At 33.9% G+C, this 26818-nt stretch overlaps 1 protein-coding gene and 1 pseudogene across 4 annotated transcripts in view; one reads left to right on the forward strand and one right to left on the reverse strand.

The window, feature by feature from the left end:
• LOC145297753 (solute carrier family 12 member 1-like) overlaps positions 1–25392 on the forward strand; it is a 382960-nt gene extending 357568 nt beyond the window's left edge. For all 4 annotated transcript variants that reach the window (XM_080143990.1, XM_080143991.1, XM_080143988.1 and 1 more), the window contains 6 exons: positions 233–478; positions 4426–4540; positions 7927–8013; positions 9256–9373; positions 18717–18784; positions 23494–25392. In XM_080143990.1, coding sequence (XP_080000116.1) covers positions 233–478; positions 4426–4540; positions 7927–8013; positions 9256–9373; positions 18717–18784; positions 23494–23629 — 770 coding nt within the window. In that variant the 3' untranslated portion in view covers positions 23630–25392. The remainder of the gene's footprint in view (positions 1–232; positions 479–4425; positions 4541–7926; positions 8014–9255; positions 9374–18716; positions 18785–23493) is intronic.
• LOC145301564 (5S ribosomal RNA) lies at positions 20106–20222 on the reverse strand (annotated as a pseudogene).
• Positions 25393–26818: the final 1426 nt, after the last annotated feature.

Consider the following 26818-nt stretch of genomic DNA (forward strand, 5'->3'; position numbering starts at 1 on the left):
TGGGGATTCTATTCAAGTAGTACAAATCTAAGAATCCCAATTCCCAAAATGTTGAAAATTTTGTCAAATTTACCATTTTTTTTTTTTTATTTTCTGTTTTGTTTTATTGATCGGCTTTTTGCATTTTATTTATTCTTTTTTTCAAGGCAAAATACCAATTTATAAAATCATATACATAAATAATTATATTAATAAAAAAACCTTTAAAAAATGTTTTTTTTTTTGCTTTTAGAACAAACCAAACAACGTTACGATGATGACGAAGAAGACGACGATGGCAATACTCCTGAACGCCGTCCTAGCATTTTTGACAGCAATCCGGTGTTAAATATGGAAGAAGTTGCGACACCCGATGTGATTCATGAAAGCATCGTAAAACCAGACACTTTCTCAGAAGAATCTCTAAAAATGATGAACCGATTTAACGAGAAACAAAAGAAAGGAACCATCGATGTTTGGTGGCTCTTTGATGATGGAGGTAAAATAGAAATTTTTCCATGATTTTTATTTTATTCTTTAATTTCTGAATAATCAACGTTGCCCTGGATGAAGTAATTTTAATTTTTAAAGTTTTTTTCGTTTGCGCATTTCAAACTGATACAGAAAAAGAAATGTAATTTTTGTTGTTCTTGGCCTTTTGATAAGGAGCAAAGTGTAGTATCTGTTCTGATAGCACACGTTGTCTTTTCTGTCCTTAGTCAGTGAAGAAGAAATCCTTAAAGATTGAAGCAATTTTTATTTTTGTTCTGATCCAGAGTGACCCTTTTATTGAGAGCTGGACTTTTATCATGTTAAAACTGACCTTGTGTCTTTCATTTCTCTTACAGAGAAATAAGTAAATAAGGACCATGATTATTATTTCCTTCAATTTAAAATAAATTAAACTTCTACTGTTAGGAAAATTATTTTAAGTAAAAATAGCTTAAACTTGAGCTTATTTTTTTAACACCTTCGTAAGAGAAAGGAACTCTTAGCTAAGTCAAATTATTGTACATATTTAAAGCAATTATATATATATATATATATATATATATATAATCATCCACATACAGTAGTTTCGCTGTATCACAGCTCATCAGTACAGCTAGACAAGCAACTTCTTTAAGCCAGGATCGAAACTCGACATCCCAAACAGTTGAAGCTTCTAACCGTTGCACTATTCGGTTGCTGCTGTGTGGGCAGTGGATTAACAATGTTTTGACATTGTCCAAATGCCTAAGCTCAATTTGTTTACACAAAGAGCATCGCTTAATACGCTAATGGCAGTTTGTATATCATTCTCCAATATGCTCAACCCAAGATAGGGAGCATTGTAGTCATCCACATACAGTACTGTTTCGCCGTATCATAGCTCCTCAGTGCGTCTAGACAAGCAATTACTTCAAGCCAGGATCGAACTCGACTGCCCAAACGACAGTAGGAGCTTCTAACTGTTGTGCTATTCCGCTATATATATATATATATATATCTATATATATATATATATATATATATATAGATAGATACTCAAATAAAGTACAATTAAATAAACACTTTGGTTTTCTTTTTTCTTTTCTTTCGAAAGATAGTTTTTTTTTTTTAATTTAGTTCTTAATTTTCAAGAACGTTGGTAATAGCGACACTTTTTTAAAGTATTGTCTTTCCTTTTGTTGACTTTCTTATTGAAAGAAATTTTTAGATTAACTAAAAAAAAAAAACGTCTGCTTAGTTAATTCAAGCCCAAAAGACAACTTATAATTTTAACTAATAAAAAAACGTTTTTTTAATTATTCATAAAGATTAACATGAGTGACAAATTATTGTATTTATATTTTATAATTTTTTCTTACTTTGCCAATTATATTGAAGGAATATATTTATTTCTAACACTAACCCTTGTTTTTTTGTTTTTATTATTTCTAGGCGATTATTTAAAAATGTTTTGTATTACCAGTCACCTAAGTAATTTAAAAAATGAATTGTAACAAAGTATGTTATTTTATTTACATCCTCTCAAAAGAGTTAGACACAAGGTCAGATGTGGGTTTGATGAAAATTTTTCTGTGGAACAAACTGGATTTCAACTTGGTACACCTAGGGTTTTCTGTCCGTGTCATTGACTACTTAGCCATTGTCACACCTAACAAAGTATGTTGTTACAGTGCCAATAACATGGTACAACAACAAGTTAAAATTGGCTAGTCAGAAGTTAAGTTCGATTTTCCACCTTTAAATGCTATTTGAGTGTAACTTTGAAAATCTGACAAGATAACTTTGTTAGATGTCACTTGGGTGCTTATTTAGAATTACATTTATTAAAAAAAATACTTCTAATAAAGAAAATCAAATTTTATGACTAAGTGAGACATAGAGATTTGATAAGCCATCTTCTATATATATATATATATAGAAGCGAAAATGTGTGTATGTTTGTATGTGTGTTTGTATGTCTCGCAAAAACTTTCGACACAAGTCACGGATTTTCACGAGATTGGTATCATTTTAAAGCTCGATCTTTCACTCGACAAATATCGAAAAATTGGTTAAAAACATTAATTCCTTCACCCTAAAATCATCAGTTTTCTACAGGGAGGGGTCAGCAAAAACCGTCCTCTCATGACAAGTTCGCTTCTACGCATGCGCAAATGATGTCGAAACATGATTTAGTTTAAATATTTAAAAAAAAACGATCCAATTTCGTCGACGTTGTCTTAGCTCAGTTACTTAGAGGGTGGCGTCATTATCTAAAGGTTGTAAATTCGAATCGTGGTGTGAGATGTCTTTTTTCTTTTTTTTCGATTTTTTAAGTTTTAATATTGAAACAGGGTTATTTAAGCCATTTTTCACGTTCTATGTTTTTTTAACGTTCGTTTTTCTGTTTTCTTTTACCATCACATTTGCGTTTTCTTTTTTTGTTTTTATTTTTCCGATTTTTACATTTAACATCGTTCGTTTGCCTTACGTTAGTTTTTTTGTGTGTTTTTTCGATTTTTTAAAGTTTTAACATTTTTTATATAAAATATTTAATATTTAAAAATATTTACTTCGCTTATTCTTATGTTTTAATTACCCCCCCACCCGAGCACACACACCTTTAAACACCTGGGCAACGCTGGGTCCCCCCCCCCCCCGTTAGTCTATATATATAAAAGGCAAATGCGGCGTGTGCATTTTTGTACGTCCAAAAAAGGCTTTTTTCGCTGATGGTCCCGGGGTTGTTACTATCACTTAGAAGTGTTTGTATAACCCCTAGATAATAAAATATCTAGGATTTGGGAACGCGCATCGCATCTAGATTTATTTACATTAACTTTTATAAGATTCGCGCTATTTCACTGTGTCGCCTGTTTGTTCGGCTTTTTAGTATAAATAAAGTGAAACTAAATTCAACGGCACACCGGAACGTCCAGAAAGTAATCAGCTTTTGATCAATGCAGTGGAAACCTTATATCAGACAATTGCTTTCATATGGACACCCCTATTTTTTATGGGGAGCTGGTTTTTGACCCAACATCTTGGGGAAACTAAACCAAAACAAACTTCACTGCGGGATTGATATTTGACCTAATTCACTTTTTAGTTAATTCATCACATTTTTTTATTTTTTTTTTATAGAAGTTTTAACACTGTTTGTTTTTATAATATTCAAACAGGGTTATTACTTTGCTTTGTAATCATTTTACCCCCTCACACACATACACGCCTCTAGAAACCCGGGCAACGCCGGGTACCCCCGGTAGTCTATAATATAAATCTCACTTTTGACAGAAGTGACGCATTTTCACAAGATTGGTATCGTTTTGAAGCTCAACCCTTTGGACGATAAATTTTAAAAAATTGGCTAAAAACATTAATTCCTTCACCCTCAACTGGGCACTTTTCTACAGGGAGGGGTCGCTTTTTTCGCCGATATTTTCGAAAGCATCCCCTTTTTTCGATTGACTAGGTTTAATTTAAACCTTCACCACTTCTGTTTTAGGGATGGGTTCAACAGCAAAGATGCCACATTTTTTTTTTTCACATTCTTTTTCTCCTTCGTAGTACGGGCTCGAGCCTGCCTGCTTTTTTTTCTCTCAACACACACCTCCAAACACCCGGGCAACGCCGGGCACCAAGGCTAGTTTATTAGAAATCGTTCTGCACATACACTGAAGGTCGTTTTTATATATACAGATTGATAGGTGAGATAGTGAACTAACATGAGACCACATATGTAAAACAAGCAGGTTTTAAATTATGGGAAGGAAACTAGCATATCACAACAGCAGCTGTTCTATCAATCCAAGGTTTCACTTTCTTGCTCGCAAAACCAATGTAGTCATCGATGTTCAACATAAGGTTGGAGTGAAAAAAAGACTTGACAGAACTGTTACCTTGTTTGACTCTTTAAAATGTTTTTCTATTTTAAGATTTATTTAAATTTGTTTTTTCTCTCTCTCTCTCTAGGTTTGACATTACTTATTCCCTATTTGATTTCTTTGGAATCCAACTGGAGTAAAAATAAGTTACGGGTATTTACTGCTGGGACCAAGAAAGGAGAATTGGATCGTGAACAACGACAGTAAGTTGCTTTATAATTTAAAAAAAAAAAAAAAAAAAATTAAGGTGCATAACTTTTGAGATGTGGATTAATAACATGGATTATTTGGATTAATTCGGACTACTGTTCTCATTTTGGATGTTATTTTTACAATATTTTTTCATCGATATCACCTCTTTCTTCAAGAATGTCATGTTGGACTCTGGAATCAATATGAAATTTTTTAAAACTGAATCTTTTATTTAACCCATGAGGATAGATTGTTCTTGTCTCATTAGCCATAACCGGATAAAAGTTTTGACAGTCTTCTGAAGGTTAGAGGTTCAATTTACAGTACAGGCAATATTAAGTATATAAAAAAACTAGATTTTTAACCTGTTAAAAACAAGAAAAAGTTATAGGCTGTTACTAAATTGATGGTTGGACATTGTTAAATTTGTGGTCATTTTTGCATTAGATACTAATCCTTATTAATCCCTAACTCTGCATTAAATGGATACCATAATACTTAGTTCGCTGTACCTTATCATAGCATAAGTCCATACAAAATTTCCACCAGATCGGCCCAGTGGTTTCTAAGAAAAAGTGGAACGGACAAAAAGACAGACAAACTAAGAGAAATATACTATAAATTATGCAAGACTGCAACTGTTATAACGGAACCAGAGCAATCCACCCCGATTGAAATTTTGTACAGATTCCAGAGTTTGGTATATAGATTCTAGAGTTCTACAATGCACACCTGAAGTAGGTTGGTGATTATATCGGTTGAAACACTGTGAAAATAACATCCAAGATGATAGTCTGAATAATATAAAGTAAATGTCAAATCATTGAACTCTAAAAATTGTTTCATATTCAAAATTTGTTGAATAGAAAGTAAATAAGAGTAACTTCCCTTTGTAGAACCCAAGCACTTTTTTTTTTAACTACTTTGCAAAATACGATTAAAAAATAAAAGATGGACAGAGACATAATAGCTTAAATTGTAATAGAAAAAAATACTCACAAAAGCAGCTGTGTATCTGCTTAGCTGTCAGATGCAGGGATCGCAAAAAGAAAAGAAATAAACAATTTGTGTTTGTAGCTAGACTTTTTTGTATGACTTTTTTGCATTTTCACCCCAAACAAGGCACAATGTCACTTTGATGTAGGGGCTACTGTCTGGGACATGAATTGTAGTGATACTATGTGGGGTGTTGAGCAGCAAAATGTCTGTTTAAATTATACTTGAACTTCTGCATGTCAGTACAGTTGGGGAAGCAGGAACTCAGAAGAGAATTCCAAAGTCTAGCAGTTCTAGGGAAGAAACTATTAGAGTAGAAGGTTTTCTGGCATCTGGGGATCTTTACTGTGTTGGGGTGGGATTTTGCTGCTTGTTGTTTGTTTTTTTTTTTGTTTTTTTTTAGCAAAACTCAGTTACTGCTAACTGTTTTCAAAAACTATTTTCATTAATAATTAATTTTATACCTTATCGTTTTTTGTAATTTTTTGGATGTGTTCATGACAATTAAGTAGATATCATTTGGTGTCATTTTCACAACGTTTTGGTTGATGTAACCTCCAACCTTCTTCAGATTTATCTTGTTGAACTTGGGAATGTTTTTGTCAAACTCAAGAATTTGAACAGAATTTCGAGCGGAACCCTTAATTTGCTCCATGGGGGTAGCATGCTCTTGTTCCGTCAGCCAAGCTAAGTAATTCGCAATTATATTTCTTTTAGTCGTCCGCACTAAGAATTGAACCTTCAACCTTCAGCAGAATATCACTTTTTACAATTGATTTTTCCCAGTACTCTAACCACTGCGCCACGGATCCTTGTGGACAATTCTGGTACAGATTTTAGGAGCCTTAAACTTATTTTATTTCTATTTGTAAATATCACTATTTATTACTAATTATTACTATATATTAATGTATATCTATCTATTTTATATATATATATATATATATATATATATATTTATATATATATTGTTTATACTTATTATTTGTGTATATTACCTATATATATTATAATAAGGTCGGAGGTTACATCAACTGAAATGTTGTGAAAATCACATTCAAGATGAAAACAATAGTCAATGAATCCAAAGCCAGGTATGTCCAAGGAGTATTGCTGTCACATCTGGGCAGGAGTTGCTAGAAAGAACTTATTCTGCCTTGACAGAGTTCAGAATAGACTTCCTAGCCTGTTGGGAAATACCCTTTTCTCTTCCCTGCAACCTCTTTCTCACAGAAGAGACGTTGCGAGCCTGTCTGTTTTATCATTTTTTTCATGGCAAGTGCTCATCTGAGCTCCAATCTATAATCCTCTCTCGCCAAAGATTCACGAGAAACACTTGTCTAGATGAAAACACTATCAATAATTTCCCCCCACTCTTTATCTGTGCCTAAATCTAAACGTAGATTCCATGAACAAAGCTTCTTTCTTAGAACTACACACCTGTGGAACTCTCTTCTGTTTACCTGCTTTCCAGCTGACTACAATTTAGTAGTCTTCAAGTCCAACGTAAACAAGTTATGAAGAGCCGTTCCCATTAAGTAATCCAATTTACCAAATTTACACTAACAATTACTATGATATCCTTTTGACCAGTGTACACTCTTTAACTTTTATCCTCGAGTGGCCTCTGGACCTTGATAAGTGATGATTCCTTTGTAAGAAATAAAAAAATAACCAATCCTCATCTCATAACATTCAGAAACTTCAATTTTTTAACTTTTTAAAGTTTGTGCTTGTGTAGAGATGTATGCGGAAAAGCAGATAAAGCAATAATATAATTAACTGGTTATAGTCAGCTAACGTACTTCCTAACTACTGACATAGCGTTTCCGGAAGCGGTGACAAGGCAGACCAGTTCCTTCACTTTTGTTGTTCTTCAGTATTTCTATTGTGAAGCAATTTATCAAAATAAAATATAAGAAAAGGACATTATTGAAAAATATGGGGAAAAGTGGTTGGTTGGTTTTGTTTTACAGCATATCAACCCCTTTTCAGGTTATTTAATTCTGAGAATTAACTCTTGCTACTGTGCTTGTTGCAAGTTCATCTGCTACACTTTAAACCAATATTTTTTTCAGAAAAAACCCCCCCCAAAAAAAACCATTTAATCCACCTTGTTTCTTGGGAGTTTGTTTTTATTTCTTTTACACTCGTTGTACAAATTTATTTTCATTATTATTTCTGGGCTCTGAAGAAGCGTTCAGTCACTGAAACGGAAGTGCATTTACTGAAGCCAGCTTAGTGTTTATATAATAAATACACACAGAATTGTATATCTCTACATATATCATCTTTTATCATGTATCATTTGTAAGGGTGTGTGTGCTATTATTCTGTAAAGGCTTTTTTTCATTTATTCTTGTTTTAATCCTCCCCCTCTACTTTTGTTTTCCAATTTCAGATTGGCAACTTTGCTGAGTAAATTCCGTATTGAATGTAAAGATATGACTGTGATTCCAGATGTTGGAAAAAATCCAAAATCGGGGAAGTAAGTGGATTTTAGAAGAAAAAAAAATATTTTTATACATTTTGCAAATTATTTTTATACATTATTTTTATACATTATTTTTATGCATTATTTTTATACATTATTTTTATACATTTTGCAATTTGTTAATTTTGAATGCTTGTAAATCAGACAGTATTTTTTTAGAAAATATATTGAACAGTTTTTTTTGTTTTTTTTTTAGAAAATGTATTGAACCCTTTTTATGCTATGATACTAGCATAATTACATTTTGTTTTCAATTGAGATAAGCTTTTTTGTTGCAGTCTAAACTTACTATATCTGTCCTTTTATTATTTAATTGGAATTATTGCATTTTGCATTTGGACTCTTTGTATGCATACACACACACACACAATCTTTGTTTTTGGTTACAACATTTTTTCTTTATCGTTTTCAGGCAGCTGTTTTGCCTATAAAAAAAATGTACTTTTTATTTTAAAACTTGTCTGTGGAATTTCACAAATACCATAAAAATATCAAATGAAAATCAAAATAAAAAAGTAATATAAAGTCTATCTATATTGTATTTCTCTTAGTCTCTTCATGCCACTTTTTCTTGGGAACTACTGGACCAATCTGGCTGAAATTTTGTATGGACCTTTATGATAAAGAATAGCGAACTAAGCATTATGGTATCCATTCAATGCACAGTAAAGAACTAAGGATTAATATTTAATGCAAAAATGAGCACAAAATTAACCAAATTCAACTGTCAATTTGGCATAAACACTCATTCTAAGTCAAGAGGCTATAACTTTTGTTCATTTTTAACAGACTAAAAAGTCCTTTGTGTGTGTGTGTGTGTATATATATATATATATATATATATATATATATACACAAAATTTTAGTTAAGGTTTTCTCTTTTCATCCTTATGGAGTTAAATTCTGTTTTAAAATTGAAGACTTTTGCGAAATCGGCTTATGCAAATGCTAAGTCTATTTCTATTTAACAATTTTAGTTAAAGCCTTTTTTTTTTTTTTCATCCATATATAAATGAATTCTCTTTGGTCATTATAAACTTTTTAGAAATCGGATTATGTAGGTGCTTAGTCTGCGATAGGTTAAAATTAATATTTTTTTTCCTTCCGGGAGTCTAAACTGCATCCTTAATTTTTGCAGTTTTTTTTATTCAAAGCTTTTTTAGACTATATATATATATATAATTTTGTAATTAATTTTTTTTTTTGTTCTATTGATATCAATTTGTAATTTTGTAGAGTAAAGGAATTTGAGCAACTTCTTGAAGGCTGGATTCTTGATGAAGAAAAAGGTGAAACCAAAGAGAAATATCCATGGAAGACGAGCCGGGACCAATTGAAACTTTTGAAAGACAAGGTCAGTTTAGATATTGAAAGGCTTAAATCATGTCTGCTTTATAGTTATTTATTTTGCTCTTTTTTTTCTTTTTTTTTTTATGTTTCCTAGATGCTCTGTGCATGGATAAATGTTGTCTTCATATAAAATATTTTTAAAAATGTGTGTTTGTTGCGTCACTGTTGTGGCATGTTTACTGTATTGATCACACCAGAAATAGCTACACCACAAACTTGTTGTACATTGAATTTGGGATGAAATTAGTGATCTATATATATATATATATATATAAAAACATAAAATTGTTCTGTCAGTCCACTTTAGGTTATTAGCTCTGTGGCGGGGTCTCTCGTTTTGATGGGGTCATTTGGGTTATTGCCAAAAACCACACTGAAATTTAAAAAGGAAGAAAATGAATCATTAAATGGACGTGCATGCAAAGCAAAAAAACAACACAGGAGCAAAATGTAACAAATTTTGTGACGGAAAACAATAAAATATTAGTTGACTAATAAAACATATCTATCAAAGAATGAGAGTTCATATACTTTCCTAATATTACGTTGTGATTTGGCTTTCAAGCGTACTTGATGCATATTTTATTTTATTCTGATTAAAACAACGTTTCTATATGAACTCTCATTCTTTGAGGTTATTCTCGCGTTGCCTACACATAGTTCAAACATTTCAAAATACAACCGCTAGAAACAACACACGGCTCTTTACAAACAGACTTCTTTCTCCAACTTGGCAAGGAAGAAGAAAAGCTAAAAAGAAATAACATACTGAAGATGGAGTATATACCTCCGAAATATATTTGTTAAAATTTCAAACAAGTAAAATATTTGTTTATTTTCCTAATATTACGTTGTGATTTGGCTTTCAAGTGCACTTGATGCATATTTTATTTTATTAATAATAATAAATTATGGGTTTAATGGTTGCCATATTGTCAGGGGAGTGGAAGTGGGGAGAAACTTTCACTGTCCTATAAAGTACTCCTAAGGTATACTCTAACAATCTAGTCTTACTCCTGGCTTTCTCATGTGGCTTTGTCACTAAGTCCTGTGAACCTGTGTTACAGACAGGAAGGGGTGCATCGGATGAATAATGGGCGCCTTAAAACCAGTAGCTCTTCAAAATATATTTGCTGAGATACAACGCGCGGCTCTTTACAAACATATTTCTTTCTCCAACTTTACAAGATGGAGAGAAAGAAGAAAAGAAAAAACAGAAAGAAAACAACATACTGAAGATGGAGTATACCTCTGAAATATATTTATGTTATAAATTTCAAACAAAATATTTGTTTATTTTCCTAATATTACATTGTGATTTGGCTTTCAAGCGCACTTGATGCATATTTTATTATATTAGTGATTGAACAATTCCAATATTTTTCCTGATTCCGATACAATTTCCAATTCCGATTACTTATAAATGTCTAATTATTTAACTGTAAGATTGTTATTTCCCCAAATTTTGGTAAAAACACATGTTAAATGTGCAGATATTTTTCTAAAGGTCAAAAATACACTTGTGAAGGATGATCTATCGATTTAAGCTTTACTGGTATTCTAAAATCAATGAATATTTACTAATTTATCAATATTACCAGCAATATCAAAATAAAAAAGACAATTAAAAGAATCGATTTGGCATCGGAAAATAGGCGGCAATATTTCCGATACCGATTCCGATGCCCCCAAATGTTTCGATTTTTACGATTCCCGATTCAGATTAATCATCCCAACACACACACACACACACATATTTATATATATGAAAATATTTTATCAAAGTTGTATTCCAAGAATATTTAATATTAGCTGGAAGACACTAATGCCTAACACTTTAGTTCTTGAATGATCATATAACACCAGTATAGAAATGAAAATCATTCAAAGGACATCTGGTAAGGACGAAGGACAAAAGGCTTCTTAAACAACTGTTTTATGGTGAGATAGGGGTAAAAGCCCAGAACATAAACCAACAAAAAGGATTAAGGATTCTCTGAAAATCAACTTGAAAATACTTTGGATGGATGTAAATAACTGGGAAGCCCAATCGAAAAGGCAATCACTGTGGAGAAAAACCATCAGAGAAAGATGTAAGAATTTTGAAGAGCAGCATGTTGATCTTGCTGTCTTAAAATGTATTTTAAGAAAACAAGATGAAAATACAATGTCAGAAAAATTACAACAGAAACTGAAGTGCACTGTATGTAACAGATACCTTTTATCAAAAGCTGGTTCTGTAAATCATCTGAAATCACACAAAGACAAGAACGACAGTCATATGAGGAAGCTATTACAGCACATCCGGCAATTCTGTCATATTTGTGGTTTAATCTGCAAATCTAGAAATGGCTTGACATAACATTCAATGATTCACAATATTTACAAGAAGAAAAGTTTTTATGTCACATACGGCACGTTTATGCAGGATTGAAGTTGGGTGGAAAAGTTATCTACATGCACACAGCCGCACAACAGTTAACTGAAGAGACGGCAAACTTCTGTCAAGAAGAAGCAGTCATTATTAGTCATTACAAGAAATCTACTGTTTCAATCTAAAATGACATTATCTGGTAAAAATAGACCTCCGACCTTACTTGAGGCCAGTCTTTTAATGAAAATGAAAAACAAAAAGAAAATATTTTGAAGAGTTTATATATATATATATATATATATATATATAAAGAGAGAGAGAGAGCTTGTATGAGAGTCTTGAAGTGCCCCTTTCTTGTCTCCTTCCTCCCCTGCCAATTTCTTTACCTATTTTGCTAACTCCTCTCCTTTGATAAGAAGGAAAGTATTTCTTCAAAAACTCTTTGGATTAAGGACTTTCACCTCTATTTGTGTTTCCTTCACAAATAATAAATGCTTTTAACTCTTACTAAAGTGTTTCTCAAAAGTCTATCTTCCAAATTTCATGATGTTGACCATCTTACAATTTATTTTTTTAATTCCATTGACATTTACACTTCTTGACAGCACCTGTTTTGTAGCACAAAATCATTCATTTAATTATTATATCAATCAAAGAATCTATTTTGCCCTTAACTCATCAGAAGAAATAGCAACTATCAATCCACAAAAAGAAAACAAAATGCATTTGAGCATGATTACAAAAATCCAAAAATTGGAAGAGAAGCTGCAATTACCTTATTATTAGCTTACATTACACCGTTTTAACTTAAGTGTCAACGGAATTAGAGAAATAAATTGTAAGATGGTCAATATCATGAAATTTGGGATATAGACTTTTGTCATTTATTTGTTATATACTCTGTAATCACATTGAGCTTCTTAAATTAAGGATTTCTCGGCCTAACATTCACAGGAAACATGAGTTGGAACAATTACATTGAGAGCATTGCCAGGACCACCGCAAAGAAGATAGGCTCTCTCTACCGTGCTAGAAAGCTACTAATGCCCGAAAATATCCTGTACCTCTATAAGGCCGCCATTCGCCCATGTATGGAATAGTGTTGTCATATTTCGGCTGGTGCAACTGCTACTAGACTCTCGCTCCTAGACAAGGTTCAAAAGAAAGCCGCCAACCTGATAGGTCCTGAACTGTCATCTGAGCTTCGGCCTCTGTCTCATCGACGAAATGTTGCATCCCTCTGTCTGTTCTACAAGTATTTTAATGGTGAATGCTATGACGAATTGCAAGCACTTGTACCCCCTCCACGTAAATACCCCCGACAAACCCGACAAGCAGATAAATCCCACCCCCACACAGTAGAGATCCCTAGATGTAAGAGAGCTTTCTACTCCAGTAGTTTCTTCCCCAGAACTGCTAGACTTTGGAATTTCCTTCCAGGTCCCTGCTGTCTCAACTGTACTGACATGCAGAAGTTCAAGTGTAACGTGAACCGACATCTTGCTGCCCAACTCCCTACATAGTGCCCCTGTAGCTTAGGTCCCTGATAGTAGCCCCTTACATCAAAGTGGCAATGTGCCTTGTTTGGGGTGAAAATGTAATAAAAAAAAAAATAATAATTCCACAAAAATATATATATATATATATATATATTATTTTACAAGAATATAAATGTCATTTTTAGTCAGAAATGTTCATTTGGAAAAATTAGTGCAAACTTAATTTGATTAATGAAATGTTGAATGAATGTTAGCTATGAGGGTTGGACTTTGTCTATATATATTTGTTAGTATAGATATACATACTTGAGTAATAGATAATGTGACACTGTCATTATGCATTAGTTTACCTTCTTTTCATGGGTAGATGTATGCGAGGCGAAGTGTTCTTTTCTTGTCACTTTCAGCCAAAGGCGTTGGAGTGGGGGTTGAGCATACAGTCTTGTGTCCTTTGAGATGCGGCATGTTTAATCGCTGGCGAACTGATTTCATGTACGAGGTCACTTTTTCATAAGGTTGATTAATTTGGCATAGGCTTGTTAGATTTTGTGTTTAAAGCAATTTTCATTGGTTGAAAAATTTGGAGGTAACACGTTCCTGTGAAAACTCTACTTGCTTTTGAAAGTGAAGAACAGGAGGAGGAGAGTGCATCTCAACAATATTAGAGAAAGAAAAAGGGTAGCTACTCAAGCCAGTCGCTTTTTTTTGGCCTTCATTAAAATTGCATCTCTGTTTACCACAGATCTATAAAATTTGAATTTTATTAGGAATCATCTCCACCCTACGTGGGTCATAGTTATCTTTTTTTCTTATCGGAGAGGTAATTTTCATATCACACGATTTCTGTCCAACGCACATAAGGAAATGGACATTAAACCAATGATGATGATTAAATGTGTACAGTTTTCTTTGATGTTACAGCATAATACATGTAAAGGGCCCGTAAAGCACTCTTTGGTGTCTTGATAAAAATACTGGTCCTCCATAACCTCATTGGATTGGCATCAGAAATGGCATCCACATTATAAAAATTTTGTCTCAGTTAAGGAAATGACTTTCAAAGAAGCTTTCCATCCATCCAGCGCAGCCACAGCCGAGATTGAACTTTTCACACGAGTTTGTAGTGTACCTATTTACTATGCCTCCCCACGGGACAGAGTTAGACACCAGGGTCGTTTTTTAACGTGGAGAAAAGTTTGTAGTGTAATTCAAATCTTGTCGATAGCTGAATACTTGGTGCTTTGCCAGGGCTATCAAGGGTATTTTTTTATTGTGACGCCATCACTAGATGGGGTGCCTGCCACAGCTTAAGAGAGTCCCCTCTACCCTCAAGAGAAGGATAGACCACGCCAGTTTCTAAACCTGGTATTTTACCTCATGGTACATACAGTGCCTCGCTTTCCCAAATGGTCACCCATCTGGTACTGGCCAGGCTCAGCAGTGCTTAACTTCAGTGATCTGGCGAGAACCGGTATGTCAACATCATTGTGCCATATATAAAGAAGCCAACATAACATTAAAAACTCTGATTTCAATGAATATCAGACATGAGGGATAACGTGGGCTGTGTGTGTCTAAATAAAACATGTGGGTCATGTACCTTTTCGCTTGATTGAATCTGAATGGCTGAAACTTTCTCTCAGTGTGACCAGACGGGTGTGGCCCCGACAGATCGCCGATTCCCAACGCCGTGTGTCGTGGATTTTTCATTCAACTATTCCTCTTATGGCCGGATCGTCATTTTCTCACTGGCAACTGTCGATGGGAACACGTGTGGTTTCACAAAAGTAGAAATATAATAAATCATGGAACAAAGAAAGGGAAAACACAAACGCCAATGTTTCACATATATTTGACGGTTGGACTTGTGAGCGTGTGTGTTTTCTCCTCGTTCTATACATGTTACGTTCATCTGTTAGTCGCAATTCGTCTCTATTTCTGTTTCGCCGTCAACTCTAAAAACTGTCCAACCGTTGTCGCAATCAACTCCCATCGACCGCAAAGGGCATCTAGTTGTCACCTTACTCTCTCCTCTGCGTTGGTATCTGAAATCGCCTCCACCCCTCGGCTACCCGGAAGCTGCCCTTCCCTTGTCATCTGTAGGCTTCTATTGTCATTGTCAAATCTGCAGGCTTGATCTAAAAATACATACAGATTCATTGTTTGCTACTTCCTATTTTATTGTTTATTGTCCCCCCCCGCCTCTCAGCACTTAGTGACTCAAGTCCACCTCAGATCCACTTTATAGTATCACATCAGAAACAAACTTGTACATAAGAGTCTGAAATTGCAAATATTAAATGAAATCATTCATAATTTAGAATTAGCTCAAAAAGAATTTCACACTTCACAATAACCTTCACATGCATAGGAGAAAACTTGAATGCCTACAAGACAATATCATCAAGTATCTAAGGTCTCTCTCTACTGAGGTTTGTCAGGACAACCTGGCATGAGGATATTTTTCCCTAGAAGTAAACCCTGACAAAATATTCAAAATCACATAGTATTTACAGCCCAATTAAGATCTCTTCATTATGGCTAACCCACACTGGCTTTTACGAGGAATGATGCACCTTTCCATGTGATGTTACCTCAAGTGATAGCGCAGAGCTGGATACTCCACCAGACTAGAAGAATTCTTGTTCTTGAATCTGGTAAGGCTAAGAGACCGCAAGGAAGATATACGATAGCATATTTAAATGGTTAATTGCAGAGAGGATAATTATGTTCTCAACTTTATTAATTGTTTGAGATGTAAAGGAGAACTTCAATGGAATATTCGAATATCTATGTGTATCGTGTAGAGATCAAGTGTTAGGCTCAGGAAGGGCGTCCTTTCTACTGCAGTCAAATGAAACAAAAGTAGCTACAAAAACAGACCTGACATAGTGAGATGTGACAAGGAGGAGAAAGAAACAACCCTAGTAGAAGTTAGTGTCGCAAATGATGCAGAGTTGAGAGGAAGAAGATAACAAAATACCAAGGTCTTTTCTATGATATAAAAAGAAACTGGAATCTTAGGAAGATCTCCATCATTCCAGAAATTATATGAACAGCCAGACTCATGAAAAAGAATTTCAAAAACTACCTGGCAAATATGCCTGGTGAACTAATCGCAAGAGAGTTAAAAACAAATGCACTTAAACGGATGGTTAAAAATTGTTGTGTCTGCACAAATAATTGACAAGAACACAGAAAGTAAAGGTATACAATAATATTAGGAAGAAAAGTTATATACATATTTACATGTCTTCAGATATACTTCAGTTGGAGATATTCCGGCAGGTGGCGTGTTGCATGTCTTACTGGAGGCAGCATAAGCGTCTTGCCTATTTGACGGTCGTTGCCGGACTCCCCCGGTATTGGTGATTGATACCTTTATATATCTCACTCACCCGCCTATGTTAATTAGTAGGCGTCTCCACAACAAAAATCTTAAAAATATCTCTTGGTTGAAGTGTCCGAAACAGCAGGTGAATGTCTGGCATCCAGTAGGATGCCCCATTATTCTCAACAACAAAAAATAAAATAAAAGAAAAGAAAAAAAGGGAGAGTCTGAATGCTTACTAGACACCATCTTTGAATGTCTTTGGTTTGTCTGTACAACCAAAGAAAAAAGAAACTGAGGATACTTCAGCTTACTAATAAATCCTGACCAAATATTAATATTCAAAATAACGGCATTCAAAGCTCAAATAAGATCCGTCAGTATGGCTACACCACATACAAGGAATGACATACCTTCTTCAAATGATACTACCTCAGGTAACATCACTATGCTGGATATTCCACCAGACTAGATGAATTCTTATCCTGGAATCTGGCAAGACCAAGAAAAGTCTTCCATAAAGATAAACTACAACATGATTAAGTGGTCAGTTGGGGAGAGTAAAATTTATGTTCTTCATTGCTTTATTAACTCAACATTTGAAAGGAGAATCTTGATTGAACGCTCGGGTATCTATGTAATAGAAGATAAGTGTTAGCTCTGAGAATTTCCATTGACGTAAAAAAAAAATAAATAAATAAAAAAGGGGAAGAAATATGATAAATATAATCACCTTCTCGACTCTGAAGGATCAAACTTTGGTACTTGTACAGCTTAGTCAAGACATTAAAAAATGAAAATATCGAAAAAAAATTTAAACTATATGTTTCCGTTAGTTCTCCGGAAAAAAATTTCACTTAATTTCATCAAGTAGTTTTTTTTTTTTTTTTACAGCGGAAAAACATGTTTTTATGAGAGCGCGTTGAAGGTGACCATTTTGGATTTATAAAAAAAATTTTGTTTGAATTTTATAAATAACAAAAGGAGATAACTCCAATTAAAGCGCTGACACCCCTTCCTATCTTTAATACTAGCTAAATCGAACATTTTGCTCGGTATCATAACAAATTATTTCTCCGCTGTAAAAAAAATAAAAAAAACTACTTGATGAAATTAAGTGAAATTTTTTTCTTTTTTCGATATTTTCATTTTTTAATGTCTTGACTAAACTGTACAAGTACCGTTAATTCACACTGGATTATTTGCCCTTGGATTTGTTACATTTTGTTTACAGATAAAAAGAATTGCTGCTTGTCCAGAATTCCCTCTCCCCATGAAAAAAAAAACAAAATAAAATAAACATCTGATAATTTTTTAAACTAATCTTTTTTCTGAATATCTTATTTAAAAATTAAGTATTTTAAAAAGAATTTTGATGTTTTTATTTTAGATTCAATTTCTAATGATACTCGTACATTTTCATAGGCTACGGAACGTTGGAATTTATGCCTGTAGACATTGTAGCATGATATGCTAATTAAAAAAAAAATGTCAGGAAAACTTTAGGAAATGCTTGTTATCGAAAAATACTAGTGTACATGGAAAATAGTTAAGTATTTTTGTTTAAGAAATTCAAGTAATAGTCGTAGTCTTCAACTGCCGTTATTTGAGCCATTCAAGGGAAATAAATCAGACTTGTCTGTATCTTTCCCATACTGTCTTCCTCCTTTCCTCTCCCTCCTGTACTCCCTCCCTATTGCTTTCTCCTGTACTCTCTTGCTCCTCTCTCTCCCATACTGTTTCCTTTTGATCCTCTCCCATACTGCCTCCCTCTTTCTCTCTCTCACTCTCTCCTCTACTGTCACTTATTTTTCATAATTTTCGGATATACTAATATCTTTAACTCATAAGTATTTCATAAAGTTTTCGTGTCATTTTATTTTTAACTGCCATATTTTACTACCGTGCCGACAAGCACTGAAAGGTTTTCTGGACGAAAATTCTTGTCTAGAAAAACACCCAACAAATCTAAGGGCAAATAACTCTTTGTGAACGTCAAATAAACTAGATCCATCCCAATATATCTTGAAGGGGGTCAAACGAAAAAGGATCAACCAAAACCATTGAAATCATCTCAACATTTCTCTGCTTAAATTCTGTGTGCTTGACATTATTTTTTGGTTTTTGTTTTCTATCTTTTTAGACAAACCGGCATATTCGCTTACGTGAGCTAATGTTTGAACATTCATCCGATGCCAATTTGATTGTAATGTAAGTGCAGTTGTCATTTTGTATTTTTATTTGTTTTAATTATCAAAACATAAAGTCCGCCATTTTATTTTTTGCCTTTGTGGCTTTTGTTTGTAATTTTATTCATTTTATTTCTCTCTCTCTCTCTCACCCTGGTGTCTTGTAATATACTGTCACTCTTTGTCAACACCACCCTCTTAATCCTTATTTCTCTCTTGCCAACACCTCTCTCTCTCTATTACTGTTATCCACTTTTTCTCTTGCTGTCACCTCTCTCTCACTGTCACCTTCTCTCTTTCTCTTTTACTGTTACCCTTTTTCTACTGAATCGATCTGGCTAAAATTTTATATCGACCTTTATTATTATAAGGTGCAGCGAACTAAGTATTATGGTATCCGTTCGATGCACAATTATGGATAAGTAGGGGTTATTATTCAATGCAAAAATGAGCACAAATTTAACCATATTCAACCATCAATTTGGCATAAAGCACTCATTTTAAGCCAACAGGTTATAACTTTTGCACGTATTAAGTTGAAAAAGTCTATTAATATTAATCGTCTTTTATTTAAGGACTACTCATAAACAATTCTTTTTATCACTAAAAATCACTATCTTCCGATTTTGATGGAATTTTCAGAATTTATAGATTTTATAATCTGAATTTAACGATTTTCAAAATAATGGAAGCTTAGGAGAATTTAAGATTTGGTCAAATTAATGACTGTGTATATTTTGCCTAAATTTTAGTACCACTTGTGATCTAGATGATTTGAAGTAATCATTGTTTTTTTAGTTACTCTAAAAGATGTATTCATCATTATCATCATCATAGTCTTTATTCAGTGTCGAAAGACAATGGATACCCCCTGTAAAAGCGCATTTTAATTGTGAATCAAAGGTTGCGCTATCTCGAACCACACCTCTCCTGAATCGGTACTGCTTGAGTCCGGTGGCAAGAGAAAGTTTAAGACGACTGGAAACAATACTGAGATAAGTGGAGAACCCATGCAGCACCTGGTATTCTCAAATGGTCACCCATTTTAGTATTGACCGAGCTCAGCAATGCTTAACTTTATGCTTAATACTTGTACTTATGAGAACCAGTGCGTCATTGTGATTGTCATACATGCAGAACGTGTATTAACTTATAGATGGGGGCTCCTTCAGTCTTTAACAGACTATGGATACCCACGAAGGGGTGTCTGCGCGTTAAATTTTTGTGGTAGGCGGTGTGCAATCTCCAACTACCCCTCTCCTGAATTAACATTGTTAAATACTAGTGGCAAGTGAAGTGTATGTACAAGGCAACTGGAAACAAATGCCGAGATAAGCGGAGAGCGCATACAGCACCTAAAATTCCCAAATGGTTTCCCATCTGGTACTAACCAGGCTCAACATTGCTTAACTTTGGTGATCTGACGAGAACTGGTGTGTCAATGCGATTATGTCGTATGACAAACTTATGCAAACATATATAAACTTGTCGTAACTTATAGATAGAGCATATTTTTTTTTTCATTGTTTTGACTCTCGAGTATATACCCGACACAGTTAATCAACCGAGAACCACATCACTCCATATAAAAGCATATGATATCAACGAATATACACTCGAGAGTCAAAACAATGAAAAGAATATGCTGTTGTCCTAGCCCTACTTATAGATAACCAACAAGTGTTTTCATTTTATTTATCTATTATATAATTTATTTGAATTGCATTTCATAATATTATTTTGCATTGGAATATTTATTGTATTACTAGCAGGGATATTCCGCATTGCCTGGGGAAAAAGTAGCAGATATTTCAATTAAAACCTCTCTTTATCTTTTTATATCCATCTCTCTATCTTTCTCCCTCTCCACCCATTTACCCTCTCCCCCTTCTCACCTTTCTCTTCCCTCTCCATCATACTCAGTCCTCCGTCTGGAAATTTACATAGACACTGTTTCCTTTTTGGTTTCCTTGACAAAGTGGGGATTTGACTTAGTAATTTACTCCTGTTCGTCCATTTGTTTGTTTGCACTTTTCGCAATTATTACGCCTTGGATTTAAAAAAAAATTTTGCTCAAACATTAGTCATGATGAAAGTAAATTTTTGCAAGAATGAATTTTCTGGGGTAACTCTGGTTGCTCTCCTTTCGGGGACCATTATAGGGGTAAAATTGTCCACAAAAAAAGGTCCGTTCATTTGTTCCCACTTTTCTCAATAACCTCGCCTTGGATGTTTTTTTTTAATTTTGCACAAGCATTAGTCATGGTGAAAGTAAATTTTTCACTCGTGGAGGGGGACTCCATATGCTCAGCTTGTTTATAGTTTTCTCAGAGAATGAGTCACCATAAGGGAAATAACTCCTTAATTAAAAAGTCAGTTTCCTCCTTTTAGTTAGTTGGCTGAAAAAAATCAAACTTTCCCAAAATCTGCACTAATTTGTGGTCAAAGCATGAATAAGTTTTTCTAAACTTTGGATATTATTCCTTTTAGATAACATTAATGAAGAATATACCAACTTTGTGGCTGTTTGTTTTATAGTTTTTGAATTTTAGATGGATATGCATACAGACAACTACACTTTATATAATAGATGTATAAGTAACTTCAGAAAAAGAAATCTAATTGCTCAATATAGATTGCTATATACGTTTGGTGATTCTTTGCAACAAAACCAAAAATTTTAAGGTTGCACAGTGTTGCACAAAAACTAATGTCATTGTGGTATAAATTCTAAGAAAGCTGATACAACCACAAGAGCTTCGACCTCAGCCAAGATTCCATCATATCTTAGTTCTTTGTTATGCAGTATCTAAATAAGGACACTTGAATCATCTGTTTTTCTTTTAGAAAAGATGAGAACTAACCAGATCACATGGGACATATGAGCTCAAGATAACAATTTGCTCAGTTCCAGAAGGATTCAATACAAAAACACTACTTTGTAACTCTATGCAGGACGTATATTAATTGAAAAGTAAAGTACTTTAATGGAAAATGCTTGAATGAACTCAACAAAATCCCACCCTACACTGTAAAGATCTAGTTGATGTAAAGCCTTCTACTCAAATAGCTTCTTCCCTTGAACTGCTAAACTTTGAAATTCCCTCTTGGGCCCCTGCTTTCTTGACTGTACTGACATACAGAAGTTCAAGCGTAATGTGAACATCTCACTACCCAACTCCCTATATAGTATCCCTGCAAATCTTGTCCCAAATAGTAGTCCCCGCATGACTTGGTGGCACTGTGTTTTGGTTGAAGTAAATAAATAAGAACAAAAAAAAAAAAAAAAGCAATAATTGTTTTGTTGATTTTTTTACTTTGTTTTTATATGTGTTAAAAAGTAGTTTGTATGTTCTGTTATTTTTTTTTTTTAATCCTCATGGCCAGTTGAGATAAAGTGTTATTTTATGAATAGTAATCCTCATAGTAAGGTACAAATATGAAGAAATGAATTTTTTTTTTTTTTTTTACACAGTGATCACCACTTATCAAGGCCCGGAAGCCACTCAGGGATAAGGGTTATTGCAAGTACATTACGTTAGTGAGGAGATTTGCTGAAATGTTTACTTAAGGGGGTGGTTCATTAGGAATTTGTTAACATTGGACTTGAAGACAACCAAGTTGTAGTCCGAAGGGAAGCAGGCAGGGAATTGGATGAAAACTATTCTGTGTAGATCAGCAACAATAATTATTTAGTACATAAATTACAACTGAAAAGAAATTACTTGGAAATAAGAAAGAATTTAATTGTCTGTCACAGGGAGAACCTTCATTGAATGTTTCCCATTTGTTTATTATTGGCTGGTGAGAAACCAACAGGAGATAACTTTAGGGTAAAGTGATCTTTCCCTCTAAAATACAAAAATAGTTTAAAGTATTATTATTAAACTCTCTAATCGTCATTAACGATTACTCAATGATAACAATCAATAGTGTTCCCTAGATTCTGAGTGACAAGTCTCCCCAGATTTCCAGTACTCTCCACCTCTTTTGATAACTTTTGCAAATGAATTTGCGTTATCAAAATAGCTGCTTGTCATTAACTTCTTGCTGGCAACGACCATTGATTTTCACTGGGATTTGGTTGGCAATATGCTTCCCAAAGGTACCAGTTCTCTTTACACTGTTCTAGTGGAGGTCTGGTTAGTGTTCTCCTCCTGGATCATTCCATCCTCCTGGACTTTTCACAACTATTTTGTGTGGCATCAACAGAGACTGAAGCCTTTCTTTCTTTTTTTTTTTTTTTGTATATTTAGTTTATTTTTATTTATTCATTTATTTATTTTATTTATTTAAACTTTTTTTTATTATATAAGAAATTTTGCCGTTTCGGTTCCCTTGGTTTATTTTATTTCTGTTCCAGTTTTTTTGTTGCTTGTTTGTATTCATAAGTTTATGTTTGTTGCTGCATTCAAGGATTTTCCTTAAAATTCCAGTTGTCTTTATCGTTGCCTTTCACTTTGATTCTAATTATTATTATTTGTTTGCAACTGCTTAACATTACAGGCTAAAAAATCTTGTGTCCATTATCAGCTTGTGAAAAAAAACAGGGGCAGATAACTCATGCTTTGTGATAAAGGGAGATAACTTTAGGGTAAAGTTCTTTCCTTTTAAAATAGAAAATATTTTAAAATATTATTACAATTGTTGTTGATATCTTAAATGCATTTTATAATTATTGATTTAAAATTTTATTTATTGTATTTATTTTTTTATTTTTATTTCTTTCAGGACGTTGCCAATGCCGCGTAAAGGAACTTGTTCATCCGGCCTTTATATGGCCTGGATTGATACACTCACGAGGGATTTGCCCCCTATCTTGTTATTAAGAGGAAACCAGAGAAGTGTCTTGACATTTTATTCTTAGTTTTTTTAGTTATTGCTTTTACCCTCTCTCTCCAGAACTGTCCATTATATTACGAGAGAGTGATAAGACACAGCTGCAATGACCACAAATATACATACACGCACCAAAAATGGCCAGCTGGTGTGTGTAGTCTCTTTGGTACCATTGGTGAATAAGAAGAACAGGCAACTCAAAGTCTGCAGCAGACAGTGTCAATTGAAAAATAAAATTGCATTATACTTAATTATTTTTGCATAAAATAATAAATAAAATGTTATTGTTTCACTGTTTCGAATTTGTTTTTAGTATTATGAAAAATACAGGGTGTCCACAAAATCTTGCTACATAATGTAGTCAGACTTTGTGGACACCTTGTATATTACTTTATGAAATATTGATTGATTTATTTTTATTTTTTAGAAAAATAGAATAGTTTTTTATCTGACGTTGCTGCAAGCTTCAAGTTGCCTGTTTTCCTGATTCACCAAACCATTTAGTTGTATGGAAGATGGCAGCATCTATGCTAGCACCAATTTCATTATTAAAACCACACCTGTTCAATTTGGAGAAATGTATGTAAACATCTATGTATATGTGTGTGTGTGTGTGTGTGCGCGCCCGTTCTGTTTGGCGAGCAGGTGATATTAAGTATAAGGAATGACCCACTTGTTAGCTTCATATTCAACTTAAGGCTTCTTCGATTGATAGGGCATTTTATTTTAGACTCTATTGCAGAATTTGCCATTTCAATAAAAAAAAAAAAAATTCCTTTTTTTCCCCTCATGAACACGTTGAAAATTAAATAATCAAAAGAAACTTTTATTGGGTTTCTTTTGTATTTTGTCCTTTTAAAAAAATTTTTTATAATGAGATTTTTTTTTGATAGCAAAAAGGGGCCATTTTATTAGAAACAAGAGAGAGACAAGAACTCAAGATTCTTATTTTTCAGTTATTGGTTCAAAAGAAAATGTAAATGTTGTGAAGAATAGTGATAGTCTTTGACTTGAACACCTGTTTGAATAGAGTAATTGTCATTGACTAGAAACACCTGCTAGTTTGAATCTGATTAAAAAATACCGGTTGCTTCGACTTTTACTGTAAACACTGGCTGGATTGATTATGACTAAACGACAATGGGTTTAATTTTGACTGATAACGCCAACTGGTTTGATACTGCCTGGCAACACTAGCCGGTTTGACGCTGCCTGGCAACGCCAACCGGTTTGACGCTGCCTGGCTACGCCAACCGGTTTGACGCTGCCTGGCAACGCCAACCGGTTTGACGCTGCCTGGCAACGCCAACCGGTTTGATGCTGACTGGCAACACCAACCGGTTTGATGCTGACTGGCAACGCCAACCGGTTTGACGCTGACTGGCAATGCCAACCAGTTTGACGCTGACTGTAAACACTGGCCAGATAGTTTACCTTCGACTGTAAACACCAGCTGATTTGTCTTTTGTGTCCATAACAACTGTGATAAAAAGAAACTGAAAATGCCTTAAAAACCTGATTCAAAGCGTGTGTTTCTTGTCTCCACTGTCGGCCATTTTTAGATTTTGTGTTTCTACCCAAGTTGTTATGAGAAAATGAATCTCCTTTTGTTTTTCTCCTGCAAAAATTCAGGAAAATGTGAAATGTTTCAAATCATATGTATGTATATATATACACACACACCCAGAAAAAGAAAAGCAATTGTTTTTTTTTTAATCATAAAAAAATTGTATGCATTTGGATTTTTTTTATTGGCTACCAATTTTATTAAATCTTCATAGATAAATAAAATTGATGTTTTTTGTTTTTTTTTTTATTGTGAATCTGGTTTTTGCATAAAACAACATTAATTTGTGAATTTCTGGTATTTTTATTTTCATGCTTTTCTTTCTTGTTATGGGCAAGCTCCAGTCGCTGTCAAGAAAGTACTTCCACGGAATGTTCTCTGATGAATTTGCCACACTTGTATTCCCTCAACATAAATATCTCCAACCAGCCCAATTAGCAGCAAAATCACCCCACTTCTTTGTAGAAGTTCGTAGATGTTGAAAATGTATATAGTAATAAGTAGCAATAAGATTGCACATCTAAGAACAAGAATAGGTTTAAAGCTCTTCTAATTTATATTAGAATGACCTGTGGCATAATGGTTAAAGTACTCGTCTGAGCTTCAATCTATGATACCCCCCCCTTGCCAAACTTTCACTAAAAATAGTCATCTAGCTACAACGACCATTAACAGTTTTCCCCCACTCTCTACCCGTGCCTAAATCTTAACGCAAATTCCATGAATAAAGCTTCTTTCCTAGAACTATCTGCCTGTGGAACTCTGTTCTGCTGGCCTACTTTCTGGCTGACTACAATATGGTAGTCTTCAAGCCCAATATAAAAAAAATTTTGTTGAGCCCCCACCCCTAAATAATTCATTTCTACTCCATTCCCACCATTAACTATTAATAAGCTGTTACCCTGGTGATCACCATGCACTCATTAATCCTTATCCTCGAGTAGCATTCAGACCTTGATAATGATGATTTCCATGTAAATAAAAAAAATTAAAAATTAGTAAAATTCATTTGTAAGTTACACTCTTCTGAAGATTGAAGGTTCAATCCTCAATGTGACTCGTCATGGCTGACTGAACAAGAGCATGCAATCTCTATGGATTAAATAAAAGGTTTAATTCGAAAATGCTATGCAGAGTTCAACAAAAAGATTACCGATAAGATACACCTGAAGAAGTTTCGAAGGTACATCAACTGAAACGTGAAAATAGAACTCAAGATGAAAACAGTTGCTCAAATAGTACAAATTATCGTTTCTCAACTCCAAAATTAAAAAATAATATGTAGAAATTTAAATGTGATGTGAACAAACTTGTTGCCAAAATTTCCCTACCTCTACACATCTTGTCTCTATTAATAGCCTTGTTTGTGGCCAACAAAAAACAAAAATGAAGTTACAAAAATTATGATTGAATCGATTCGCATTCATAAATTTTGTTAATTTTGTTCTTCTAAATTTTTATTTATGTGACATAACCACTTGGGCGGGTTGCTGGTGGTTGCCAGACCACCATTACAAATAAGTGTTTCATCAGCGTGGCTAGCACAGTGAGATTCAACCTCTTGGCCAAGTGTGTGGAGTTAATACCCTACCAACTGATTATTGTAGTTAATTGGAAATATTAGAGTATTTCCAGGGCTGATACTAATTA

The sequence above is a fragment of the Euprymna scolopes genome, chromosome 18, assembly GCF_053919585.1.
Source record: "Euprymna scolopes isolate OS-2025 chromosome 18, ASM5391958v1, whole genome shotgun sequence".
In the NCBI taxonomy this organism is placed as follows: Eukaryota; Metazoa; Mollusca; class Cephalopoda; order Sepiida; family Sepiolidae; genus Euprymna; species Euprymna scolopes.